Genomic DNA, 13,048 nt, shown 5'->3' with positions numbered 1-13,048 from the left:
ATAATTTAAAAAAATAAAAACTAGAACAGCCTAATAGCTAGAGCTACTGTATTTTTCGGAGTATGAGTCGCTCCGGAGTATAAGTTGCACCGGCCGAAAACGCATAATAAAGAAGGAAAAAAACACATAAGTCGCACTGGAGTATAAGTCGCATTTTTTGGGGGGAAATGTATTTGATAAAAGCCAACACCAAGAATAGACATTTGAAAGGCAATTTAAAATAAATGAAGAATAGTGAACAACAGGCTGAATAAGTGTACGTTATATGAGGCATAAATAACCAACTGGTATGTTAACGTAACATATTATGGTAAGAGTCATTCAAATAACTATAACATATAGAACATGCTATACAATGTGTCACTCCTAATCGCTAAATCCCATGAAATCTTATACGTCTAGTCTCTTACGTGAATGAGATAAATAATATTATTTGATATTTTACGCTAATGTGTTAATAATTTCACACATAAGTCGCTCCTGAGTATAATTCGCATCCCCGGTCAAACTATGAAAAAAACTGCCACTTATAGTCTGAAAAATACGGTATGTAACTCTAGTGAGCAGTAAAAAATATGAAGTGCTTTTTGGTCTAGAACATATTTTCCTTAGTCATTATTGACGTGTTTCTTGCTACTTTATGTTGTATATTTTTTACATGACATTTCCAGTTCATTTTATCCTCTATTATTACACCCAGAAATGTGTTTTCTTTAACCCTTTCAATGTCTACTCCGTCTATTTGTGTTTGTCTTTCTCTTCTACTGTTACCAATTATCATTATTTTAGTTTTACTGAGATTCAAAGCTTGTCTGTTTTTGTCAAACCATCTTTTTAATTTGTTCATTTCTTCTGTTATTATTTGTATCATCTTCTGTGTGTTCTCTCTTGAACAAAACACAGTTGTATCATCTGCAAATAACACTAACTTTAAGTCCTTTGTAACTTTACAAATGTCATTTATATAAAGATTGAACAATTGTCATCCCTGAGGTGCACCACAAAATATTTTCAGCTGTGCAGAAGTGTGTTTGCCTATCTTCACGTACTGCTTCCTGTTGGTGAAGTCGCTTCTTACCCAGTTCAATACCAACCCTCTGATGCCATACCTTTCTAATTTGTTTATTAAGATGTTATTATTAATTGTGTCAAATGCAGCAGCACTTTTTTGATATATATTGCATTTGTGATCTCTTCCCTTATTTGGATGAATGCCATTGATGTTGAGATGTTGGCTCTGTATCTGTATTGGTTGTCTGAGGGTTTCCTTTTTATTTATGAATTAGTTCAATCTGTTGTTAACCCGTTTTTCAATCATTTTAGAAAATTGTGGAAGTAGATAAACAGGTGTGCAGTTTTTAAACTGCTGTTTGTCTCCAGTCTTATAAATCGGTATGACTTTTGCCATTTTCATTTTGTCTGGGAATTTGCCTGTTTGAAATGATAGGTTGCTGATATATGTTAAAGGTTCTGAAATCTCTTCATTAACTTTTTTTTATCGTTTCCATATCAATTTTGTTGCAATCAATTGAGGTCTTGGATTTACCTTTTCACAATATTGATTATTTCCTCTTTTGTCACTCCTTCTAGGAACATAAAGTTGGGGTTTCTATCCATGGTGTCATTCAAGTCCTCAACTGGAATCTTACATAATACATTTGGTCCAATGCTCAGAGAGTACTTATTAAAGCTTTCAACTACTTTGTTCATATTGTCATTTTTCACATTTCCATCAGCGTTCCTTTGTGGAGAGGAGAACCAACCAGAAGGGCAATCCATTAATCAGGCCAGACAGAGTTCATTTCTTAGTCAAAAGTTTGCCTAAATACAGCTGAAAGACTCTCAGACCAAGAGAAACTACATTCTCTGGTCTGATGAGACAAAGATTGAAGTCTTTGGCATGAATGTTTGGAGGAAACCAGGCCGATACCATCCCTACAGTGAAGCAGGGTGGTGGCAGCATCATGCTGTGGGAGTGGCTTTCAGTGGCAGGGACTGGGAGACTAGTCAGGATAGAGAGAAAGATGAATGCAGCAATGGATGAAAACATTCCCATCCAAACTGATGGAGCTTGAGAGGTGCTGCAAAGAGGAATGAGAGAAAGTGCCCAAAGATAGGTGTGCCAAGAGTGTTCAAAAAGACTTGAGGCTGCAATTGCTGCCGAAGTATTGAACAAATGCAGTGAATTCTTATCCACATGTGTGGGGAAAAAATGAATTCCATTTTGAAATAATGGTATAACATAACAAAAAGTGAATGCTGAAGGTGTGGCCTGGGAGCCATTAATGGAACACAGCGTTGTAATCAACCTGCATGGGTCTCACTTGTGTGGCCAACACTTTGCCTTTCATGATGGTTTGTGTTTGATGGCCACTCTTTCACTTTTAATGGTGGACTGGACATCGGCCCGAGAGCTCGCTTGTTTTGTTGCGTCCGTCTCTGGCCGTGATGCCCCCCACACCTCACACCCCCACCCCAGCAGACGATGGCGGTGTTGAAATGGTGTTTTTGTTTTGTTTCTTTATGCGTGGTGCAGTCATATGTATTATTTATTGCTCATTTTATGTTGTTTTATTTTTATTTGTGCAGCTGTATGTAGAAATGTCTGCTGGTTGCATCAGTTTTGTGCTCTTTTAATGTCTTTTATGCTCTTTAATGTTTCCCTTTTGTTTTAATGTGTTTTTACTACAGATGTCTGATAATGGCTTTTTTGCCATTCCGATATTGTCCAACTCTTAATTACCGATTCCGATATCAAGCAATACCGATATATACAGTGGTGGAATTAACACATTATTATGCCTAATTTTGTTGTGATGCCCCGCTGGATGCATTAAACAATGTAACAAGGTTTTCCAAAATAAATCAACTCAAGTTATGGAAAAAAAAGTGCCATATTTATTATTGAAGTCACAAAGTGCTTTTTATTTTTATTTTTATTTTTTTAACATGTCTCAAAACAGCAGCTTGGAATTTGCGACATGCTCTCCCTGAGATAACCCTGATACCCACTACAACAGGGGTGCTCATTACGTCGATCGCGATCTACCGGTCGATCTCGGAGGGTGTGTCAGTCGATCACCAGCCAGGCATTAAAAAAATAGTCCTAAAAATGAGCGATCATAAATCTTCACAATGACGTCACTTGATTGACATTCACGGCACCCGAGGGTCTTCTGAGATGACGCTGGAAAATTACCGACTGGAAGGCGAGAAACACTTTATTTCAACAGACTCTGGCGCCGTACCTGTCGTCAAAACTCCAAAGACCGACTGCACAGTTGCACAATAAAAGCTCTGCTTCATCCTGCCTGCGCTACCAAAATAAGAGTCTCAGAAAGCTGGCGTGCACAAGCTAGCAAGCTACGAAGTTTGCCGACAATGTATTTCTTGTAAAGTGTATACAAAGGAGTACGGAAGCTGGACAAATAAGATGCCAAAAACCAACCACTTTCATGTGGTATTGGACAGAAAGGAGGACTTTTTTTCTCCTCCATTCGAAAATGCGGACGTTATCATCACCACTGTCTGATTCCTATCAATGCAAGTCATCACAATCAGGTAATACACCAACTTATATTCTTGTCTTCATGAAAGAAAGGAATCTATATGTGTTAAACATGCTTGTATTATCTTTAACCACCTTTAACTTGTTAACAATATTAACTATATGTGTTAAACATGCTTGTATTACCTTTAACCACCTTTAAGTTGTTAACAATATTAACTATATGTGTTAAACATGCTTGTTTCATCTTTAACCACCTTTAAGTTGTTAACAATATTAACTATTTGTGTTAAACATGCTTGTATTATTTTTAACCACCTTTAACTTGTTAACAATATTAACTATATGTGTTAAACATGCTTGCATTATCTTTAAACACCTTTAACTTGTTAACAATATTAACTATATGTATTAAACATACTTGTATTATCATTAAATACCTTTAATGTATTAACAATATGTGTTAAACATGCTTGCATTATCATTAAACACCCTTAACTTGTTAACAAAAACATATATTTCATAAATAAGTAAATATAAATTATATATATGAATGAGGTAGATCCCCACGACTTGATCAATTGAAAAGTAGCTCGCCTGCAGAAAAAGTGTGAGCACCCCTGCACTACAACTATGTGACATACTATACAGGTAAAAGCCAGTAAATTAGCTAAGGTCAGGGGAGTTGGCGGGCCAATTTAGAACAGAAATACCATGGTCCGTAAACCAGGCACGGGTAGATTTTGCGCTGTGTGCAGGCGCCAAGTCCTGTTGGAACTTGAAATCTCCATCTCCATAGAGCAGGTCAGCAGCAGGAAGCATGAAGTGCTCTAAAACTTGCTGGTAGACAGCTGCGTTGACCCTGGATCTCAGGAAACAGAGTGGACCGACACCAGCAGATGACATGGCACCCCAAACCATCACCCAACCATGCAAATTTTGCATTTCCTTTGGAAATCGAGGTCCCAGAGTCTGGAGGAAGACAGGAGAGGCACAGGATCCACGTTGCCTGAAGTCTGGTGTAAAGTTTCCACCATCAGTGATCGTTTGGGGTGCCATGTCATCTGCTGGTGTCGGTCCACTCTGTTTCCTGAGATCCAGGGTCAACGCAGCCGTCTACCAGCAAGTTTTAGAGCACTTCATGCTTCCTGCTGCTGACCTGCTCTATGGAGATGGAGATTTCAAGTTCCAACAGGACTTGGCGCCTGCACACAGCACAAAATCTACCCGTGCCTGGTTTACGGACCATGGTATTTCTGTTCTAAATTGGCCCGCCAACTCCCCTGACCTTAGCCCCATAGAAAATCTGTGGGGTATTGTGAAAAGGAAGATGCAGAATGCCAGACCCAAAAACGCAGCAGAGTTGAAGGCCACTATCAGAGCAACCTGGGCTCTTATAACACCTGAGCAGTGCCAGAAACTCATCGATTCCATGCCACGCCGCATTAACGCAGTAATTGAGGCAAAAGGAGCTCCAACCAAGTATTGAGTATTGTACATGCTCATATTTTTCATTTTCATACTTTTCAGTTGGCCAACATTTCTAAAAATCCCTTTTTTGTATTAGCCTTAAGTAATATTCTAATTTTGTGACACATGGAATTTTGGATTTTCATTTGTTGCCACTTCAAATCATCAAAATTAAATGAAATAAACATTTGAATGCATCAGTCTGTGTGCAATGAATAAATATAATGTACAAGTTACACCTTTTGAATGCAATTACTGAAATAAATCAAGTTTTTCAAAATATTCTAATTTACTGGCTTTTACCTGTACTTTGACTTTCACAAAGTGCTTTTTTTTTTTTAAACATGCCTCAAAACAACAGCTAAAGGCACACAGCTTCAGTCCAGAGTATACTCGAGTAATAAAGTACACAATAACATAGTCCTCCTTTAGTGCAAGACTGCCTGGCATACTGTATAACTGGAAATTATAAACTGGGCTCAATGTGAACAGCCGATATGGGCATCTACATCAACTACCGGTGTATGATTTGCCTGAGAAGCTGGACAGGACAAAATAAATAAAAAATAAAAAATAAAATAATAATACCGGTAATTACTTTTTGAAACCGATACTGATAATTTCCGATAATACATTTTAAAGCATTTATTGGCCGATAATATCGGCAGTCCGATATTATCGGACATCTCTAGTTTTTACCTTATTTTCTGTGCCTTTTTGTATCTGCCCTGCATTACCCTGTAGTGGGATGAATCAAGTCTTGCCTAGCCTGTCCTACATTCAGCATCAAAAGTAGATAAATTGGCAGCACGTAACCCTTCTTCTTCTCTGGCAAAGCAGCCGCGTTGTGAAGTCCATTCACCATGCGTCCGTTGTTTATGAAGAAGGGCCAACCTGCATCTGTGACTTTATTTGGAGCCACAAATAAATAACGTGTGAGGAAGGAGGTGCAACACGTGGTAGAGCACCTGTGTCAATCTCAAGACCCGGGGGCCAGATCTGGCCCGACTCGTCATTTTTTGTGGCTGGAGAAAGCCTGGGAATAATGTTCATACTTCATCTTTCTTACTAACTCTTTTCATTGCTTCCATGCATGTAATACAGGAAATATGTTTTCAACTTTGATATTATCTGCTGATGCAACAAATATTCAATTGTTATTGGTGTGAATCTTTGGGGACCTCGTTATTAGATTCCCATTCTCGGGGTGAGGATTTGATCCATAATCGATTCAACACCATTCAAACTGATTATTGCAACTTATTATTTGGTTAAATAATAATAACAACACCTTAACAAAACAGTTTACAGGTTACAAAACCTCCTTTTGGTTGCTGACGTATGACACATACGTGCACCAAGTAAGCATAGAGATGGTCTAAAAATGTTATTAATCAATTTACTATCGAGATAAATAAAAACTGGGATTCGGATGTGATATACATTCTTTAGCACCCCTAATTATTATGTGCCGTATTATAGTTTGTAAAAATAACAATACATTATTAAATAATATGATATAACAATATAACGATAATATGATGTATCAGTATAGATTATATACTGTATACCGTATTTTTCGGACTATACGTGGCAGTTTATTTCATAGTTTGGCCGGGGGTGCGAATTATACTCAGGAGCGACTTATGTGTGAAATGATGAACACATTAGCGTAAAATATCAAATAATATTATTTATCTCATTGACGTAAGAGACTAGACGTATAAGATTTCATGGGATTTAGCGATTAGGAGTGACAGATTGTATAGCATGTTCTATATGTTATAGTTATTTGAATGACTCTTACCATAATATGTTACGTTAACATACCAGTTGGTTATTTATGCCTCATATAACGTACACTTATTCAGCCTGTTGTTCACTATTCTTGATTTATTTTAAATTGCCTTTCAAATGTCTATTCTTGCTGTTGGCTTTTATCAAATACATTTCCCCCAAAAATCCGACTTATACTCCAGTGCGACTTATATATGTTTTTTCCCTTCTTTATTATGCATTTTCGGCCGGTGCGACTTATACTCTGAAAAATGTGGTATATAATATGTAAATATTACATATATGCTATATTTTATATTGCTACTAAGGTACATCTTTAGTGTACTTTATACCTTTTGTTTTCCTCCTCTTTTTGTGCGCTTGTGTGTAGAGATGTCTGATAATATCGGACTGCCGATATTATCGGCCGATAAATGCTTTAAAATGTAATATCGGAAATTATCCGTATCGGTTTCAAAAAGTAAAATTTACGACTAAAACGCCGCTGTGTACACGGACGTAGGGAGAAGTACAGAGCGCCAAAAAACCTTAAAGGCACTGCCTTTGCGTGCCGGCCCAATCACATAATATCTAGGCTTTTCACACACAAGTAAATGCCAAGCATACTTGGTCAACAGCCATACAGGTCACACTGAGGGTGGCCGTATAAACAACTTTAACACTGTTACAAATATGCGCCACACTGTGAACCCACACCAAACAAGAATGACAAACACATTTCGGGAGAACATCCGCACCGTAACACAACATAAACACAACAGAACAAATACCCAGAACCCCTTGCAGCACTAACTCTTCCAGGACGCTACAATATACACCCCCGCCCACCTCAACCTCCGCATGCTCTCTCAGGGAGAGCATGTCCCAAATTCCAAGCTGCTGTTTTGAGGCATGTTAAAAAAAAATAATGCACTTTGTGACTTCAATAATAAATATGACAGTGCCATGATGGCATTTTTTTTTCCATAACTTGAGTTGATTTGTTTTGGAAAACCTTGTTACATTGTTTAATGCATCACAACAAAATTAGGCATAATAACGTGTTCATTCCACCACTGTATATATCGGTATCAGTAATTAAGAGTTGGACAATATCGGAATATCGGCAAAAAAGCCATTATCGGACATCTCTACTTGTGTGCATTATCCTTTCCATCCTTTGTAACTGAGCTACTGTGTGGAACAATTTCCCTTGTGGATCATTAAAGTTTGTCTAAGTCTAAATCTAAACATCTGCTGGCCACCTTGACTTAGGATTTCAAAGAAAGTTATCCATCATTCTGTACGAACACAAAACAAACTGCATAAGCAATAATATAATGAGGCGATGATACTTTATATTCTTACACTCACTGTTACAAGCGACCCTCTGAGGGCAGCCATGACTGCCATGTGGCCCTCCATGAAAACAAGTTGGACAGCCCTGTGATGGAGGAACATCCATTTAACTACTGTCTTTTTCAGACTATAAGGCGCACTTAAAATCCTTTCATTTTTTTCCCCAAAAGTGCGCCTTATAACCCGGTGCACCTAATGTACGGAATAATTCTGGTTGTGCTTACTGACCTCGAAGCTATTTTATTTGGTACATGGTGTAATTATAAGTGTGACCAGTAGATGGCAGTCACACATAAGAGATACATTAGTAAACAACATTAAAACTTTAAATGTCCCATTGAAAATATAGAACATTACACATGGCACTCAAACATCTGTCAAAATGTTTTTAGTACGACTTCAGTAAGCTATGAAGCCGCTACGCTTGATGGATTGTTGGCGCATGAAACATACGAGTATTATTATGCTGTTTTTATAAGGACCGCAAAATGGCAACCATTAGCAGACATTATCTGGCGTTGTGTAAACGTGTGCGCGTCCGCCATTGTAGTCCGTGCTGACGCCGTAGTCATAAGCTTCTTCTTTTTCTCTATCTTCTTGTTATGTGACATTCATCCTCCACTGTTGCCATTTCTAATATAAAGTAGTGTAAAGTTCTTACTTACCGTATTTTCCGCACTATTAGCCGCACCTAAAAACCACAAATTTACTCAAAAGCTGACAGTGCGGCTTATAACCCGGTGCGCTTTATATATGGATTAATATTAAGATTCATTTTCATAAAGTTTAGGTCTCGCAACTACGGTAAACAGCCGCCATCTTTTTTCCCCGTAGAAGAGGAAGCGCTTCTTCTTCTACGGCAAGCAACCGCCAAGGTAAGCACCCGCCCCCATAGAAGAGGAAGCGCTTCTTCTTCTACTGTAAGCAACCACCCGCCCCTGTAGAAGAAGAAGAGCGCGGATATTACGTTTCATTTCCTTTGTGTGTTTACATCTGTAAAGACCACAAAATGGCTCCTACTAAGCGACAGGTTTCCGGTTCATGAAAAGACGCAATCTCTCCATCCGCACACGTACTACTATTTCACAGCAACTGCCTAAAGACTTTCAAGAAAAGCTGGCTACTTTCCGTGCATATTGTAAAAACAAGATAGCTGAAAAAAAGATCCGGCCAGAGAACATTATCAACATGGACGAGGTTCCACTGACTTTTGATATTCCTGTGAACCGCACTGTGGATACAACGGGAGCACGTACGGTGAATATTCGCACCACAGGGAATGAGAAGTCATCCTTCACTGTGGTTCTAGCTTGCCATGCTAATGGCCAGAAACTTCCACCCATGGTGATATTCAAAAGGAAGACCTTGCCAAAAGAGACCTTTCCAGCCGGCGTCATCATAAAAGCTAACTCGAAGGGATGGATGGATGAAGAAAAGATGAGCGAGTGGTTAAGGGAAGTTTACGCGAAGAGGCCGGGTGGCTTTTTTCACGCAGCTCCGTCCATGTTGATATACGACTCCACGCGCGCCCACATCACGCTGGTTTTTAATATATTATTAAAGTTTGACTGACCTATCTGACTGTTTTTTTGACATTCCCTTTAGCGCAGTTAGATTCGGCTTATAACACGGGGAGGCTTATAGGTGGACAAAGTTTTGAAATATGCCGTTCATTGAAGGCGCGGCTTATAACCCAGGGCGGCTTATGGTGCGGAAAATACGGTATATCTGTCAGTAAATTAGCTATCAAAACGCTAAAAACTGTAGTGAGTTTACATTATTCACCCATGGAACTTTAGTTATTAGAGAGTTCCGTTTGGACGCTTTTTCACGGGTGTTGTTGTTGTTGTTGAGATGCTTTGTTATTGATTGAACTAAAGTCTGAATGTCATTAAAAGAGTTAGCTCCATTTTTGACACTTCTTCCACTCCCGTCCTTGCACGCTACACTGCTACAACAAAGATGACGGGGAGAAGACGCTGTCCAAGTGGAGGCACGTAAATAAGAGCGCCCACAAAACCGTGCATCCTGAAGAGACTGCCAGAAAGCTACTTGAAGATGGTCTGTAAAACATCATCTATGCAACATTTTGAGCAAAGAACCACCATTACATGTTATGTAGAGCAGTGTTTGTCAACCTTTTTTTTCATTAAAAAAATACGGAGGCACACCACCAGCAGAAAAGGTTCAAAAATGAAACTCCACCAGGTTGTCGTGCCTTATTTTGAGTTTGTTGTTGTTTCTTGTGTGTCGTGCTTTAGTTCCTGTCTTGCGCTGTTATTTTGGTGACCCTTCCTGTTTTGTTGGTGTTCTTCTGTAGCAGCGTCACGCCTTCCTTTGAGTGCTATTGCCTGACCTGCTTTGTTTTCGCAATCAAGACTATTGAAGTTGTGCGTACGCTATCCTTCTTTGTGGGGACATTGCTGATTGTCATGTCATGTACGGATGTGCTTTGTGGACGCCGTCTTTGCTCCACACGCTGTAAGTTTTTGCTGTCGTCCAGCATTCTGTTTTTTGTAGCCAGTTCAGTTTTACTTTTGTTTTACATAGCCATCCCTATGCTTCAGTGCCTTTTCCTAGCGGGACTTGCCTTTTGTTCATTTTTGGTTTAAGCGTTACATACCTTTTTACCTGCACGCTGTCTCCCGCTGTGCTCTGCATATTGGGATCACGACAAACCATCCTCGACTTCTACAAAGCAGTGAACTACCTGCTGCCACCTACTGATATGGAGTATTACAAGATTACCCTGCCAAGCTCTACACAGCACAGGCACTAGACAACGGCACATTATTATGATTATTGATTTGCAAAAAATATTTTTTGGACCAATTAGGTGAAGTTGCATAATTTCCCACGGCACACCAGACAATATCTCGCGGCACACTAGTTGAAAATCACGGATGTAGACCACAAGGAAGTCTTACATTTAGAAAAAAATAATATGACCCCTTTAATGCGCATTTTGTATGAATATAGACCTGAATAGACCCGCTCATCGGCAGTGCGCCTTTTAATCCGGTGCGCCCTATGGTCCGAAAAATACGGTATGTTCTTTTAATTAACATCGTCCATTAAATAATGGAGCTGTGCAACTCCAGATTGATTCATTGTCTTTTTAAAGTCTAGCATAACACTTTTAATACCAGGAGTGAAAGAGTGTGTTTTGTTTTGAATGCAAACTGTAACAATTCATTGGTTACTCACAAAGTCCTCTTCCACAAACTTCAGCTTGTCGTCCTTGCCGTCTTTGCGTTCTTCATTTGGAAACTTGTCCTGGTACGAGGTGCCCTTGCGGGGATGGTAGTTACCATTGCGCTGCCGGTGCCCTCCCTGCCTGTCCCTGTCGCCCCCTCCCCGCTTGGTGTGGCGTCCCTGGTGGTGGTGGCTGTCCTGGGCCCCCCGCAGACTTCCATGCCAGCTGGGTGTGTCCTTCCAGCAAGACCCCCCTGCCAGCCCACTGTGCCCTCCTTTGGCCACCCCCGAGTCCACAGAGTCGTGTCTCAAAAGCAATGAGGGCTGCTGCCATCCGTCACCTTCAAAAGAGAACAAGCACACTGGTTCAGTGACAAATAAGCCTTTAGAACACAAGTGCGCTCACTTTGCCGTGCTTACTTGACAGTGGCATCGAAAAATATTTACAATGATATATCTTCAAAAATTTTAAAGGGTATGACATTTTTATAAGATGTAAAACACTTAAGACTTTCCTTCCAGCTGTGACATCTGACTTTTTGAAACTCATTTCGGCTTGTTTGGACAACTATATTAAACAAGTTTATACTTACAAAAAACATAAATAAATCACACTTTCATACAAACCCTGTTTCCATATGAGTTGGGAAATTGTGTTAGATGTAAATATAAAAGGAATACAATGATTTGCAAGTCATTTTCAACTCATATTCAATTGAATGCACTACAAAGACAACATATTTGATGTTCAAACTGATAAACTTTATTTTAATTTTGCAATTAATAACTAACTTAGAATTTCATGGCTGCAACACGTGCCAAAGTAGTTGGGAAAGGGCATGTTCACCACTGTGTTACATGACCTTTCCTTTTAACAACACTCAATAAACGATTGGGAACTGAGGAAACTAATTGTTGAAGCTTTGGAAGTGGAATTCTTTCCCATTCTTGTTTTATGTAGAGCTTCAGTCGTTCAAAAGTCCGGGGTCTCCACTGTCGTATTTTACGCTTCATAATGCGCCACACATTTTCGATGGGAGACAGGTCTGGACTGCAGGCGGGCCGGGAAAGTACCTGCACTCTTTTTTTACGAAGCCAGGCTGTTGTAACACGTGCTGAAAGTGGCTTGGCATTGTCTTGCTGAAATAAGCAGGGGCGTCCATGAAAAAGACGGCACTTAGATGGCAGCATATGTTGTTCCAAAACCTGTATGTACTTTTCAGCGTTAATGGTGCCTTCACAGATGTGCAAGTTACCCATGTCTTGGGCACTAATGCACCCCCATACCATCACAGATGCTGGCTTTTGAACTTTTGCTGAGCTTCTCCCCTTTGGTCCGGATGACACGATGTCGAATATTTCCAAAAACAATTTGAAATGTGGACTCCTCAGACCACAGAACACTTTTCCACTTTGCATGAGTCCATCTTAGATGATCTCGGGCCCAGAGAAGCCGGCGGCGTTTCTGGATGTTGTTGATAAATGGCTTTGGCTTTGCATAGTAGAGCTTTAACTTGCACTTACAGATGTAGCGACCAACTGTAGTTACTGACAGTGGTTTTCTGAAGTGTTCCTGAGCCCCTGTGGTGATATCCTTTAGAGATTGATGTCGGTTTTTGATACAGTGCCGTCTGAGGGATGGAAGGTCACGGTCATTCAATGTTGGTTTCCGACCATGCCGCTTACGTGGAGTGATTTCTCCAGATTCTCTGAACTTTTTGATGATATTATGGACCGTAG

At 39.7% G+C, this 13,048-nt stretch overlaps 1 protein-coding gene across 2 annotated transcripts in view; it reads right to left on the bottom strand.

Annotated features, from left to right (window-relative positions):
* gpbp1l1 (GC-rich promoter binding protein 1-like 1) overlaps nucleotides 1–13,048 on the bottom strand; it is a 49,094-nt gene that overhangs the window by 14,995 nt on the left and 21,051 nt on the right. For both annotated transcript variants that reach the window (XM_061930748.2, XM_072912600.1), the window contains exon 5: nucleotides 11,321–11,649. In XM_061930748.2, the coding sequence (XP_061786732.1) occupies nucleotides 11,321–11,649 (329 nt within the window). The remainder of the gene's footprint in view (nucleotides 1–11,320; nucleotides 11,650–13,048) is intronic.

Source organism: Nerophis lumbriciformis, linkage group LG37, assembly GCF_033978685.3.
Source record: "Nerophis lumbriciformis linkage group LG37, RoL_Nlum_v2.1, whole genome shotgun sequence".
NCBI classification, from domain to species: domain Eukaryota; kingdom Metazoa; phylum Chordata; class Actinopteri; order Syngnathiformes; family Syngnathidae; genus Nerophis; species Nerophis lumbriciformis.
The sequence above is the reverse complement of the archived record's forward strand: the minus strand, read 5'-3'. Positions and strand labels throughout refer to the sequence as shown.